Here is a 14,737-nt window from a genome sequence, read left to right as displayed (position 1 = left end):
CAATCTGATGAATTTGATGAAGCTAAGCAACTTTCAGGATATTTTTAACTATTCCTAATTACTATGTAAATTAAAAATTACTTAATTATCTTTTCTAGACAAAAAGACTGAGTTATCGTTATTGCTGTTGCCTCACATATTGATTCCACCACCGCAACGAGGCTTAAAAGCTCCTAGAGTCGGGAGGGATGTAGCGTCTAATCTGATGTTTGTGGATATGAACGAGGTAAGTTTAAATCATTTCTAAAAACAGTTCAATCATTCAAAAGTCACGCAATTATTTTCAAGCTGTCTTATAAATTATAAATCTATACTTATGTTTATTAATACAGGAACAGATAAGTGTCCCTGAAGCAGTTGCTTCTCTACAAAAAAACGTATGGGCAGGTATAGACAACCTCCCACCCCTACTTTTTCGTCTTAATAAGATTTATTACATCAAGTTGGATGATCGGGCCATCGAACTTCGCGATGCAGCTTGTTTTTGTGATGCGATCGAGTTTTTGTTGAAGTGTTCCCAGACAACATCAAATGGTCGCCCAATATCGGCCCAATAAAGTTTTCTAATGGCTATATTGGGCCATAAAAAGCCATCTCTTTGCAAAGTTTGCGGAGTTTTGGCGTTTGCTGGCTTGCTCGCACAGCCGGTAAAGGATCCTTAATCGGCACGCTCGAGAGTGCATATTGGTAGACTATACTGGAAAGTGATTGGGCCTATCTCAGCCTAGACAGGCTGAAGAATCGGCCCAAATGAGACGAAAAATTCCAGCCTAAATGAAAACAATTATTTGTATCTTCTCGTGCGACATAGCTCAATTTTGATTTTCTAGTTCCTTATCTACTATAGTAAGTAGATTTAATTTAATATTTAATTAACACAGCTCTCATGGTCATTCACGTTATATTTTTATAAAATTCACTTTGGAACTTGGCTTTGACTTTAGATAAGTAATTTTTGTAAATTAAAGTAAATGATTTTTGTAAATTAATATTTATAAAAATTAATATTTATAAAAGTTTATGGGCTTCATTGCTTTAATTTGCTAAAACTGTTAATTCAGTTATCAAAACCTGATATAACTTTTTATCAATCTGTATTACTGGAATGGATACTGCGCCTTCATACTGGTCAAAGAGACGAAAAATCATGAAGTCAGTATATAAAATTATGACTGCTATTGACGAAGAATCTGTCAGGTGTAAAACTATACCTATGAACCAACATTTTGAGATGTCTGCTTTTAATGACAATTTTACAGACATTGAGCAGGTGGAAAAAGTTAATCATGTTGAGTCACAATCTTCTAGAAATCAAAATGTGTTAGATAATGACAATGAATCTGAATTCAACAATACCTTAGATGTATGTTATGAAATTACATTTGTGCATGTTCAAACTTTATTAAATGATAATGAAGTTAATGGTAAATGGGATAGATATATGCATCAAGATGAAAGTGAAGATTGTGATGCGGAATCATTATCAGAGACTTATTCTGGTGAAAGCGAAATTGAGGATCAAGATGAAATTAAAAATAACGAAAAATTTAAGCATTTGAATTGGGAATGTGGGCAGCATCTTTTTCTATTTCTATGGTTGCCATTTCTTCTCTTTTGTCTATACTAAGAATATTTCACCCATCACTTCCAAAAGATCCAAGAACTATACTGAAGACACCTCGTTCAAGCAATGTCCGTGCAGTTGAAGGTGGATCCCATTTTCACTTTGGTATTGTAAAGTCATTGCAGCGTCTAAGCCATTTAACACATTTCTTCAAAAATATTTCATCAGGAGTTCCTGTGATTTTCCTGCAGATTAATTTTGATGGATTACCTTTGCACAAGTCCAATTCACAGCAGTTTTGGCCAATACTAGCAAAAGTATCGAAACCATTTACTAGTGATCCTTTTTTGATAGGCTTGTTTTGTGGACAGAGTAAACCGGTACACATGGATGAATTTTTAAAAGATTTTATTGAAGAAATGCTTGAATTAGAAAAGGACCCTGTAAGTTTGTATGTAGATGGTAAAAACTACTCTGCTAATATAAATATATCCTGTTTCATTTGTGACACCCCTGCAAGATGTGAAACAAATCAAAGGTCATTCTGGATATTATTGTTGTGATAAGTGTACACAAAATGGGGAATGGCACAACAAGGTTATATTTCCAAGCACTAATGATCCATTTAGGACTGATTAAGCTTTTAATCAGATGACAGATTTTGAACATCACATAGGTGTTACTCCTTTAAAAACTTTGTCTATTGGCATGGTGACACAGTTTCCACTTGACTCCATGCACTTAGTTTGCCTTGGAGTAATGAAGAGGATTTTTCTGAACAGTCCTGTTAGAGATGGAATAAGGATAGGACAGACATCCATTAATGGCATTTCAAAAAGGCTATCGCAAGTTTTCCAGAAAATGTAGACCTTTAAGTGACATTGAAAGATGGAAAGCAGTTGAGTTTAGACAATTTTTATTATATAGTGGAATTGTTGCACTAAAAGGGCATCTGTTAAACGCTCTTTATAAAAATTTTCTTTTGTTTTTTGTTGGGATTCACTGTTTAGCTAGTCCAGATCTGTGTGCAAGTCATGCAGATTATGTAGCAACTCTTCTATGTGCTTTTGTTGAAAATGCTTTGGAAATTTATGGTAGAGGAATTATTAGCTACAATGTACATGGCCTGATACATATAGTAGAAGATGTAAACAAATTTGAATCACTTGATAGCTACTCTGCATTTCCGTTTGAAAACTTCCTGGGACATTTAAAATATTCGATACGTAAACCACAATTACCTCTACAACAAGTTATTAGGCGTATATCAGAAAAGAATGGATTATTGATAAGAAGTTCATGCAAATCTACGGAAGAAGGCGTTCCCAGAAAGCTACATGACCAAGGCCCTGTTATATTAAATAAGCAATCCAGTTGTTTACAATTTAAAGAAATTTTTATAAATGGTTTATTTTATCTCAGAAGGAAACAATTGCGTAAAATTAAATAACAAGTTTTGTTTGATTCGAAATATTTTAAAGTTGGATAGTAATGAAAACCATTGGGTTGTTTATGAAATTTTTTTAACTATTGAGCCCTTTTTTAATTATCCTGCTAATTCTTTGGAAAATTTTGATATTGTGAAGGCATCTAATTTGTCTAGTCATTATAAAACTGCCAGAGTGGATCAAATTCAAAGGAAATATGTGATGTTACTATACCAGACTAAATTTATTCTTATTCCTCTGTCTAAGTAGCATGTATAACTATAAATAATCGCTTAAAACCTATTAAAATCTATAAAGTCTCTTTCTCTATTTCCTCATATCTACTACAAGGTTAATTAATACAAACATTTGCTACAAGGCACAGGGGTCAAGTAACTTCTTAAGTATTAACACATTATCCATTAAAAGTTCGGAGTAACCTGATGATTTAAATTTTCATTAACATTTATTGAATTTAGATTTAGATTATAGATTTACCTACAATAGACATTTCTCTAATTCGATTGCGCAACTAATTTCTCAGCTTGAAAAAGAGGCCAGTAAGGACAAAAATGTAAACAAATAGCTGCAAACAATTTAAAGGATAATTCTTAATAAATTACTTGTCCAATAAAAAATGAATGGATTTAATAGTGACTGCTTTAAAGATAAAAAAATTCAAAATCTAATATTAGATGATATAAATAGAGATCTGAAGATAGAATTAAATTCAAAAAAAGATGTATCGTTAAAAGAAGATATGTGCTGGGGAAAATCTCTTGAGTTTCTCCCAGTGTTCACCAGACGTGAAATTGATAATCATATGAACAAATGCGGTAAATTAAAAAGAAAAACTATAAAAAAACGTTAGAAAGAGGACTGAAATTTAAGCAAGAACGTTACATTTCTACAGACAGCTTATTTACAACACGAACACTCAAACACTTCATTGCAAAATGTACCTGTCGAGCAAGTATGAAAAAAATGATTCGTAAAATGCAAATATACATAAATCGCAAAAATAGTCAAGTTGATAAGGCTTCTTGCAGTTGCCCAGCTGGATTAAGTGGTTATTGCAATCACATTATGGGTTTACTGTTAGAGTTGGCAGATTACTCATTAAATTCTTTTAAAGTTGTTCCTTCTGAAATCGCTTGCACAAGTACTTTAAGAAAATGGGGAGTGCCTGGTGAGAAACAGAAAAAAATATATCCTGTAATGAAAAACGTACTTCATGCTAACTTTATAAAAAGGGATTAACCCAACAGTATATGAGGCAAGATGTAACTTCAATTTTATAGACAACTTAAATGCTGTAATGAAGCTACAGAATAATTTAAAAAAAATTAATCCAAATATTGGCTATGCTCATATTATACCAAATAAAATTCTCATTGATTCAGAAATCACAAAATTTGGCATGCAGTGTTTAGGATCCCCACTTTCATATCAACTTTTACCAGTTGAACGAAATTTTATTGTTTTATCACACTTATGTCAAAATGTTGAATGCGAATCTGTTATAACTTCTAACCTTACCTTACCTAGTAAATTTTTAGATATACCTGATACATGGAATTATTCCCCAAAAGAAATGGAGTTTATGAAAAAAATAATTGTCTCACAAGAAGAAAGTATATCATTACAAAAAAAAAACTGTAAAACAAAGGCAATGTGCACAATGGTCTAAGGAGAGAAAATATAGAATAACATCATCAAATGCACATAAGATTTATATTAGGAAAAGTAACTTTGAATTTTTGATAAAACAACTTACAGAAGACATTAAAAAATCCAACAATGTTAAAGAAATGCTAAATCACGGTAATATTAATGAAGAAATTGCAAAAGAAAAATTTTAAAATGTAATGCTTTATCGATTAAACCAAAATATCAAAATACTTGAGACTGGGTTATTAGTTCAACCATGCATCCCTTGGCTAGGTGCAAGTCCAGATGGACTTGTTTTAATTTATTCAAAGCCATGTTTAATTGAAATTAAGTGTCCTTACACAAAAAGAAATGAAAATCCTAATGATTTAGTTAAGGAAGAAACATTTTATATTGGTTCATTACCTACAGGAGAATTATTTCTAAAGAAGGATCACTTATTTGGCTATTATACCAGGTCCAAATGGCCCTGGGTTTATCTGGACTAACTCATTGTTTGTTCATAGTTTATGTTTATAAAGGAATTATTATTGTAAATGTTGATTTTGATGAATTTTATTTTTTAGATGTTATCGATAAGTTAAGCGATTTTTATAAAAAATATATTTTATCATTCTATGTTTCTCAGTAATAAATATTACATATCTTATATTTTTACTGTTTTATAAGAGGATCTATAAAGTTACACAATAAACAGCTTACAGTCCAAATTTGATTAATTGATCCATATAAAACAAGAGGTATTTCATTTCGTATTTGTTTATTTTTCTTAATTCGTTGTATGGCACGTTCTACATGAATTCTTAAAGCTGCTATTGTTTGACTTTCTATAACCTCTTCATATGATAGCTGATCTCTCCCATTTAAAAAGGCTGGAATATTCAGTGTTACACCTAAAGGCTTAAGCAGATCATTAATTAAAAAACCCCTATCAGCCATTATAGAATCACCACTCTCCCATAGCTCTTTTTGCAAAAGTCCTGATTGCTTAACTATTTCAATATCAGAAATAGAGCCAACAAATAGTTCACTAACAAATGTTACTGCACCAGAAGGAGCAATTCCAACTAATCCTTTATAGGTTACGTGATGCTTATTATGTGAAAACAGACTTCTTTGAATCGTTAGGCTGGAAGATCTTTGACAAAGCAACTCAGTACAGTAAATTTGGCTAAATTGGTATAGCACCAAGTTTAAGATATATAAAATTTGACCATATAATAAGGTATCTTAAAACAGATCACTTCGAGAAAGAGTTTTAATCTGTTTACATTTTTGTCCTTACTGGCCTCTTTTTCAAGCTGAGAAATTAGTTGCGCAATCGAATTAGAGAAATGTCTATTGTAAATATAAACCTTTAAAGACATAGACTTGTCTAAATTTGCATTTGTCTTATGTTAAAGTATATGTTTAAAAGCAATCTAAAAAAAAAAAAGTTTTTAATAAATGATTTAGTTTTCAATTACAACACTTGTTTTTAAGGCTCCCATCCCAAAACTGTAGAACTAAAATGCTGTAACTTTGCTTGTTGAAACTTTATTATAAATACAAATTATAATGTTTGCACATGACTTGTGCAAAAACATAAACATATAGGTGAATGTGGTAAATTCATTTTTATTTGCTATCATTTTTTTAATATATATATATATATATATATATATATATATATATATATATATATATATATATATATATATATATATATATATATATATATATTAAATAAAATAAAAATTAAATTTTTGTTTTTTTCTTTTAAATGTATGCACACATTAAATATAAAAGTCAGAAATGTGTCCCAGAAAAATGTGTCCCACTAGAAAGTAAAGCATTGATTTTAAGCACATTTTTGTTAATACTTTTTTACTTAATTTTTACAGCATACTTTGTTTCATCTAATTGAGTTTCAAGAGGGAGTAGCAGTAGTTCCACATTGTTGGTTAATACAGGAATCCAATAGCTGCTATTGGCCTTAGGCAATAGGTGCCACACAATGGGTAAAAGTAGGAAAAGTCCCCATATTGAATCATAAAGACTGGCCCATCTATCCATATTTGTGGATATTGAAAAGCGGAGGCAAGTAAATTTGTACCAATTCTATAATGTAAGCTTAAATTTTTTAATGGATATGTCAAAAAAACAAACACAGTGGGTAGCACTATTTTATACCTAGTAGTTAAAACAATTGTAAAATTTATTTGTCCCAGATTATGAAAAGATGAGAAGGGCAGAAGTCAAGTCGTTGGATAACACTGACATTTCTTCAAGTTGCTCTGAACAAGTAATTGAGCCAGAAAAGAGGAAAAGGAAGCAGAAACAGCAATGGTATGATATATTGTTGCTCCAGTTCTTAACATTTAGTTGTGGTGCAGAATTGTGATATTTTTATTTTTTTTGTTATACATAACTCAGTTATTAAAGAATTTATTTTTTAAAAGCAAGTGTAAGATTATATATAATTAGGTTATTTTGTAAATTTTAAAATTACCCTTAACTGATTTTAGCAACAGAGCTGTACCAAGGGCACACGAGGAATTGTTTTCCCAAAGGGTGACTTTTGAAAAAAAAGGCTGTTGGTCGACTTTATTTTTATATATAAAAAAGAGTGTTTATTTGTAAAATTGTATTTTGAATGATGTAGATTTCATTCCTTGTGATTTTTTTAAAAAAAAACTATTAAAACTAAAAAAATAAACAGTTAAAAAAGCGTTTAAATTAGAAGCTGACTTAATTGATCAATTCAAGAATAGATGCAACAAACTATTGCAACGAATTTATCTTAAGACAGAACTTTTTAAAAACATCATATTAAATAAATTATAAGCTTGGATTAACTAACAGTATAGCTGTCATAGCAAAATCCCTTCTGTTATTGTGTTCGGCAATTGGTAAAACAATTGTAACACTTAACTTTATTATTTATTATTATTTAAACTAATTTAAAAATAAACACACTTTAGTGCGTTATATAATTTTAATAAATGCAATAAAAAGAAGCCGACATAAATTCTATTCAATTAGATGCACCCAATTTAAAATGTTAAGTGCAGCTATACTGTTTTTTAAAATATTGTTGCAATTTAAAACACGTTTTCTTTTAAAATAAAAATGCAAATGCATCAAAATGAAATTAAATGTTACTCTTGCATTTTGAATGTTTCAAAATAACATTTTCTTTTTATTCAAAATTCTTGGGTATTGTTTTTTTATTCCTTTTTAAATCACATGACAATAACACTGAACGTTTTGTTTTTATTAAGTAAAAGAAATTTCCATTTAAACTTTGTCAAACAAAATTAGCGTAATAAAAAGTATGAATGAATTCCTTCTTTATAAAAAAAAAAAAAAAAAGGGACTATTGATTAACATAGCAGACAATTAAAGTAAAACGAAAAATGTTTTAGAAAAAACTATAGGGTACACTCCTATTCAATTAAGTGCAATTTTTTTCAGTTTATTGTTTGAAAAAATTATATTGTTTTAGGGCTCCTGAATTTGGATCTGAAATTCAATCCAAATTAACACATTGGAGAAATCGTCAGTGTTCGAGCTCAAGCTCAGAAGAAGAACTACAACCATCAAAAAAAGTGGTGCATAATTCACTTCCTGCACCACCGACTCCACTTCAAATTGTACCAACATCATCTCATCAAATGTTTGGTCAACCATCTGCACGTTCTGCTTCCACAACTCGTAAGTTTTAATTTTAGAATTTATTTTTTGGCCTTTGCCCTCAAATAACTTAGACTTTGAACTTTGTTTATCAAAAATATTTTTATGTTTTAAAACATACATTTTTAGCATGTAACTTGAAAATATTTTTGTATTTATAGTTCCTGATATAGTGAAGCATGCAGTGGCTGAGGCTGCTAAGCCATTTTTCCAAAGTGTGTTCAAGCAACTGGAGGAGATGAAAGCTGAAATTAAAGAGCAGCGACAGAAACAAGCCCCCATTGAGCAAACTATGACTACAACTCTTCCAGAAGCTCTGACCTTTCCGCTCCAAAAGACAAATGATCTTTTGGAATTCAACCGAATTCTTATTGAAGATTCTGATCAGAGATCAAGAACAGTAAGCTATTTTTTATTAATTTGCAAATTTTTATCTCTATTCTATTAAATTGTTTCTTTTTTTATATATAATAATATGTTATGTAATTTAAAAAACAATTGTTATATATTTTCTTAGTAACAATCAGTTATAAAATGACATATAACTGCACTGTTATTGGTTTTATTCAAAAAATTTGATTTTTCTACTGTGTGGCCAATTTACTTTGGTCAAATATTCACTTCATATGCATGTGACTTTTGCGGAGAATTTATGCGGAGGCATACTTAATAAGAAGTTCAGGTTTCCTTTCTAAACAATGTAGAAAAACTTGTCCAGAGGTGGGTTTTGGATTGCTGGTTTCTGAGACAAGTGCACTACCACTGCACAACTGCTGCTATTATAAGGCAAACTGAATATTAACATAAAGTAATACACTTACACAATAAATTCTATTTGTAACTGATTTCTTTGGTTAATCTGGGAAAATTTTATCATTAAGCTAAATATTCCAAGTCTATTTATCAGAAACTTAGTAAATAACAAGCAAAGCATGCATGATAGATTAAATGCACGATTAGAATTTTTTTTAAATTTTAATTAGTTGTGGTTGCGTGGCAGATCCATTTGCAGATTAATCATAGCTTATATGTTGCAGATCTATCATAGCTTATGTTTTTTTTTCTTAGCTTAACTATTTGGCTCGCATTGGTGGGAATAGCCAGGAAGACTGTATGAGAAGAGTATCAAAAAGAATTTTGACAGCACAATTCTAAAGTGGCCTAGTTGGGTTGAAAGATGTGAAATATGTTAAGTCTAGGCATTTCATAAATAACTCAGTTGCCCGATATATTTGGGACACTCCGAAAATTTTATGAAATATTTTTTGAAAGCGCTTAGTGTTTTTATTTTATATTAATTTGCCATATTTCTATTGTTGAATTATTTTGACAAAGATTAGCTTTCAGAATGTATGTAAAGTTGTCATTTGTTAAGATTTTAAAATTTTTTGTCATTTGTGATGACTACTAAGACATGCCGATTCCAAGCCATTGATACCTTTCCTATACTTAAGGTTTTAGTTTGTAGTGATTGATATTATTGCATGTGTATATATAATAATATCTTGTCATTTTTTAATTTACATATTTCTACCGATTCTGAGCCATTGATACCTTTCCTATACTTAAGGTTTTAGTTTGTAGTGATTGATATTATTGCATGTGTATATATAATAATATCTTGTCATTTTTTAATTTACATATTTCTACCGATTCTGAGCCATTGATACCTTTCCTATACTTAAGGTTTTAGTTTGTAGTGATTGATATTATTGCATGTGTATATATAATAATATCTTGTCATTTTTTAATTTACATATTTCTACCGATTCCAAGCCATTGATACCTTTGCTATACTTAAGGAATTCAAGATGTTGTTTTTTTCTTCTGTGATAGATTGTTAGTAGTAAGTGATTATGTCTTTGCATTAATTTTTTTTTTGGTTCAGAGCTGAATAGTTTATCATAGTCCATAAAATTAAAACAAGGTTTTAGTTTGTAGTGTCCGATGGCCAAGGTGTGAATTCCGTCATCTAAGATAATTCTTTTGTCGTCGTTAGCGCTGAGTGCGACCTTGTTGATTTCTTCGGTGTGAATATCGTGAAGATGGGAACGGATAAAGCGATTTTATATATATCATTGAAAAATATATAAAATAGTCGTGCAATTTACAAGATTAAATTTAAAAAAGGGATGCTTGAGAAAGGTGAGTTGGGTCCGAGCAATAATCCAGATCCAATAGATTGATAGCCTTTTCCATTTTTAACAAAGAGTCCTTCACCAATAGTAGGTTTCACCCAAGGTCTTAAAAAGATTCCTGATCCTGCAGCAGTCATTTTCATTCCATTTCCATTCTTTTTCAAGTAAACGATTCCTCTTCCAGCAATTTTATCAACCATAGCAGAGCCGGCAGAAGAACCTACACCTGCTAACAATCCAGTGGCGAGAGCAGGAACAACCTTTGTAGGAAAAGTGCTGCCTATCATACCTAATAACGGTAAAAGAGCTCCGATGAATCCACCTTCAATGGTTGAGTTGTATGATAATTGTCTTTTGCTCAATTTAAGAGTAACCCCTTTTCCAGCTTCATACGCTTTTCTAATTTTGTTCAATTGCGCATTAGTGATAGCGAGAACATGTTCACCATTTAGATCTGAATGGGATAGTCTTATATTGACATCACTCTTTTCTTGAATCGCTTTTTTTATTTTGTCAGATTGACTTTGCGAAATGTTTATTTTTACTTTTTGGTAGCTCATTTTTTAAATAAAAGAAAAAAATTATCGTTGAACTGCGCTGCTCGTAAAAAGGTCTTGAAGCACAGAGGCTATTCTTTCTCTAACGTGGAATCTGAGGATAATGTCTTCGCCTCTAAAGTCGATCAAGTTACCGTTTTGATCTACAATTCTTGTTTCCATTCTTGAAATTCTACCCACCATGATAGGCAAGTATATCAAGTGGAAAGGTTTTTCGCTAATTTTATAACCTGGAGGAGAGTCAGGATGAAAAGAGTAAATGTCAGATGTTCTTTTTCCATTATCATAAGATGATCCGATAACATCGTTTGTGATTCTGATGATGGTTACATCGTCTATTCTCGAAAGTGTCTCAGACTCGTAATAGTCGATATAACTTGTGACTTTATTCGGATCTGTTGGATCTTCTTTTTTCTCTACATAGGTATATTCTGCTTTATAAAATCAAAGAACAGGAGCTAAACTGTTATTCACGTTGAAATCTACCCAATATTTTGTTGTGGCTCCAGGTTTACCAAATTTCAGTGTAGATCTTAAAGTGGTTAGGTTTGCACCGATAACAACACCATCTGCTCTATACAAGTTTCCAACTTGTTTTTTCATTTCATTCTGAAGATAATCATTAATCTCGCTAATTTCATACGCTCCTTCTTCGATGTAAATGGTATAGCTGTTTGAACCAGCGTTAGGGCTGTATCTGAAAACATTATTTTTAGAATTGATGTTAGTGTAACTGTGAACAGTGTCAAAACCAACAAGAGCCATTTCATACTTTTTATTAGGTTCAAATTCGATAGGGTTATCAAACTCAGTTTGGATGACTCTGTTTCTTACGTTTGGAGTTTCTTTTTTTGCTTTTGCAAGGAGATAAAATCCGCTCATCTTTTTTATATAGAGTTGGGAAAATAAAAATTGTCAAACCCGCTTCGATATTTTCCGCAATCCTTTTTAGAAGAGAGATCGATGACTGCAAATCCGTGAGGCTGAGACCAGCAATATTTACAAAACTTTTTAAACTCTTCTATTTTCATATCGCTGGATACGTGATCTTGGTAAATGTGGTTAATGTTTTTCGAGTCTTGAGGAAACAAGCAAATGAAATTAGCGTTTTCTCGTATGGTTTGTCTAGGTAACATAAAATAATTTTGAGCGAGGTAAAAGCAGTCGACGTTGGAATGTCTTCCTCGGATGTAATATTTTTCACACTTGTTTTGTTTGGTTAATTGCAAATCGTCAAAGATCATTAAATTGTTTTTGGATGAATCAAGATCTTCCGGTTCAGGCACATCGTCAGCAGTTTCGAAAAATTGACATTCTACATCCTCTGTGTTATTCCATTTTTTGAAATTTCATCAATAACACATTCAGGACTCACGGTTAATTGTTCAATTTTGCTTTGAATGTTAAACAAATCAAGAATAACCTCTTTCGGTAATTTCTTCTCGAACGAGTTTTTTAATATTTTATATTCTGGTTGAAAAAGAGATTTTCCAAAGACTTGCAAACGATTGTAGTCTAACCAACCAGGCCTTAAAAGTAAATTGAGTAGCAGCGTTGTTTTGCCACAACCTGATTTTCCAATAATGATTCCACGTATACTTCTAGGCAAAAGTTTGTTGTTTTTCCTTTTGCTTTTATTTACATTCCATGACAAATCAATCACTTCCATTTTTTATTATGTTGAATATAAAAAAATGTATTGCGTTAAATGTAAAAGAATAACAGAAACGAACAACTTGCATCATGCTATAAGCAAAAGCAATAGAAATATACTTAAAGGAACTTGTGTCATCTGCGGAACGACTAAATGCAAGTTTGTTTCTACGCATGCGCTTAGTGGAGGAGACTTGGTAGAATCGATCAACAAACTCTCAAGCAAAATAAAGCTTCCATGGGCAAAGTTTCCAGGAGAAATGCACGTTCCAGGTATGAACTTTGCAGGACCTGGCACAAACTTAGACAAAAGACTCACTTCCACAGACATGTATCAAGAGTGGAGCAAACCGGTGGATAGAGTAGACAATGCTGCATATCACCACGATTTAGCTTACAAGTATTTTAACGACAAGCAAAACAGAAATTTAGCAGATCAAATGATGCAGAAATTTAGCAGAGAAATGGATTCTATACAAAATCCCACTCAGAGAGAAATAAGCGAGCGAAAAATCATCGAGCCTATCATCAAAGCCAAAGCCAAATTCGGATTAGGCGTTAAAAAAAAATCACAGATCTAAAAAATCTTAAAAAACAACCAGACCAGTAATACATCATTTCAGAAGAAAAAAAATTTTTGATTTTGAGTTAAATAAAAATCTTGTATAGAGAAAAGAAATGATTGCGATAATGAATGAGATGATTATAAAATTAAATGCGCTTGAAGATGATATGTATGAATGCATGAAACATATTGACTTGAATAAGTTCATGTCTAGATACCAAGTGATGTTGAATGAATTACGTTGTAGTATTTATGAAGCAGCGAATTTAGATGATATTCATGAAAAGATGGAAAATCTTCATACTGAATTGGTTGATGATGAGGAGGAATTCAGACTGAAATTTCAATTTGATATGGGAAATATGGAATTGAAGACATTCGTAATTAACTTGTCTAAATACTGTGATATAATTCATAAAATGATTTATAGGATGAGACTTTTACGACCTCCAGTCAAAATGTATAGGGTAATAAAGAGGCGATCTTCACAGATCTAAAAATACAGTGAAAAAAAAATTTTTTATTTTGAGTTAAATAAAAATCTTGTATATAGAAAAGAAATGAGTTTTATTACAATTGAAAGTTTTGATGAGAGCAAATTATCAGTTGGAGAAATTTACGCGGCGACAAAACCAGTCGTATATCAAAAAGTGCCAATAAAATATTCTTTTCCAACTGGAGATGGTCCTCTTGTATTACGAACACCTATATTATTTTCGTATGGTGTATGCGAGAATAAAGAACCAGCAACACAAAAATTGACTGGTTATTCCATGTCCTTTGTTTGCTTCGATGCTAAAAAGGGAAAGACAGAACAAGAAAAAAAGTTTATTAGTATAATGGAAAAGATTACTTTGTTTATTAGAGGTGAAGTGGATAAATTGTCAGCCAAACTTAAAAAAGGAGGAAGAAAAAAGCAAATTAATTCAGACGAATTGAGTATTTTAAAATATAAGCCTGATCATCCTGAAGCATCACCAGTGTTTTATGCAAAGACGATTACTAAAAATGAGAAAGACGAAATACTCATTACTTCTGTATTTATAGAAAGAAAACAGATATTGATATAAAAAATGGTATCAAAGGAGAACATCATAATAGAAATTTAGTATGCTCTTCTGGACATAATTTCCTCAATCAAAAATGTTTTGCTATTGGAGGGCTTAGAATTGAGGGAGTGTATATAGGCGCCTCTATTATGTCTATTCAACTCAAGCTGTTAGAGGCTGTTATCGTGAAAAATGTAACTTTTTCTCATATCAGTACGATGGAAAACTTGGATTTAGAGGTGAAAGAATCGGAAGATGAGGAAATGTAAACTCTAAATTTTAAAATTTTCTGAATTTTAAAATGATCAACGTTGAAGGAATTGTACTACCTAACAAACCTCTAACCAACTTTCAATTAATAGATGCTGTGAAAAAGCTAAAAATTAAAAACTTTAGAGGTGTTTTTGTGAGGGATGAATTGCCAGAAAAGACAAGAAA

General features: G+C 31.2%; 1 protein-coding gene, 1 long non-coding RNA gene and 3 pseudogenes across 3 annotated transcripts in view; 3 read left to right on the top strand and 2 right to left on the bottom strand.

The window, feature by feature from the left end:
- The first annotated feature begins 96 nt into the window (after positions 1–96).
- The window catches only part of LOC149884767 (uncharacterized), a 30,839-nt gene continuing 16,198 nt past the window's right edge, over positions 97–14,737 (top strand). Inside the window, exons 1-2 of the mRNA XM_090096753.1 lie at positions 97–226; positions 333–513. Coding sequence (XP_089952879.1) covers positions 206–226; positions 333–513 — 202 coding nt within the window. The 5' untranslated portion in view covers positions 97–205. The remainder of the gene's footprint in view (positions 227–332; positions 514–14,737) is intronic.
- Positions 1,106–2,203, top strand: LOC149884771 (uncharacterized; annotated as a pseudogene).
- On the bottom strand, positions 3,520–5,994 carry LOC149884770 (uncharacterized). Its single transcript, XR_016455166.1, has 2 exons — positions 5,365–5,994; positions 3,520–4,177 (listed from the first exon to the last, which is right to left on the bottom strand). It is a non-coding gene; the product is annotated as an uncharacterized LOC149884770 (long non-coding RNA).
- Positions 5,997–9,492, top strand: LOC149884769 (uncharacterized; annotated as a pseudogene). Its single transcript, XR_016455013.1, has 6 exons — positions 5,997–6,005; positions 6,546–6,741; positions 6,873–6,990; positions 8,150–8,358; positions 8,499–8,737; positions 9,406–9,492. The product of XR_016455013.1 is annotated as an uncharacterized LOC149884769 (transcript).
- Positions 11,920–12,701, bottom strand: LOC149884768 (uncharacterized; annotated as a pseudogene).

This window comes from Hydra viridissima, unplaced genomic scaffold, assembly GCF_058129835.1.
Source record: "Hydra viridissima isolate aposymbiotic clone 2 unplaced genomic scaffold, HvirCarnegie_v1 scaffold_8, whole genome shotgun sequence".
In the NCBI taxonomy this organism is placed as follows: Eukaryota; Metazoa; Cnidaria; class Hydrozoa; order Anthoathecata; family Hydridae; genus Hydra; species Hydra viridissima.
The sequence above is the reverse complement of the archived record's forward strand: the minus strand, read 5'-3'. Positions and strand labels throughout refer to the sequence as shown.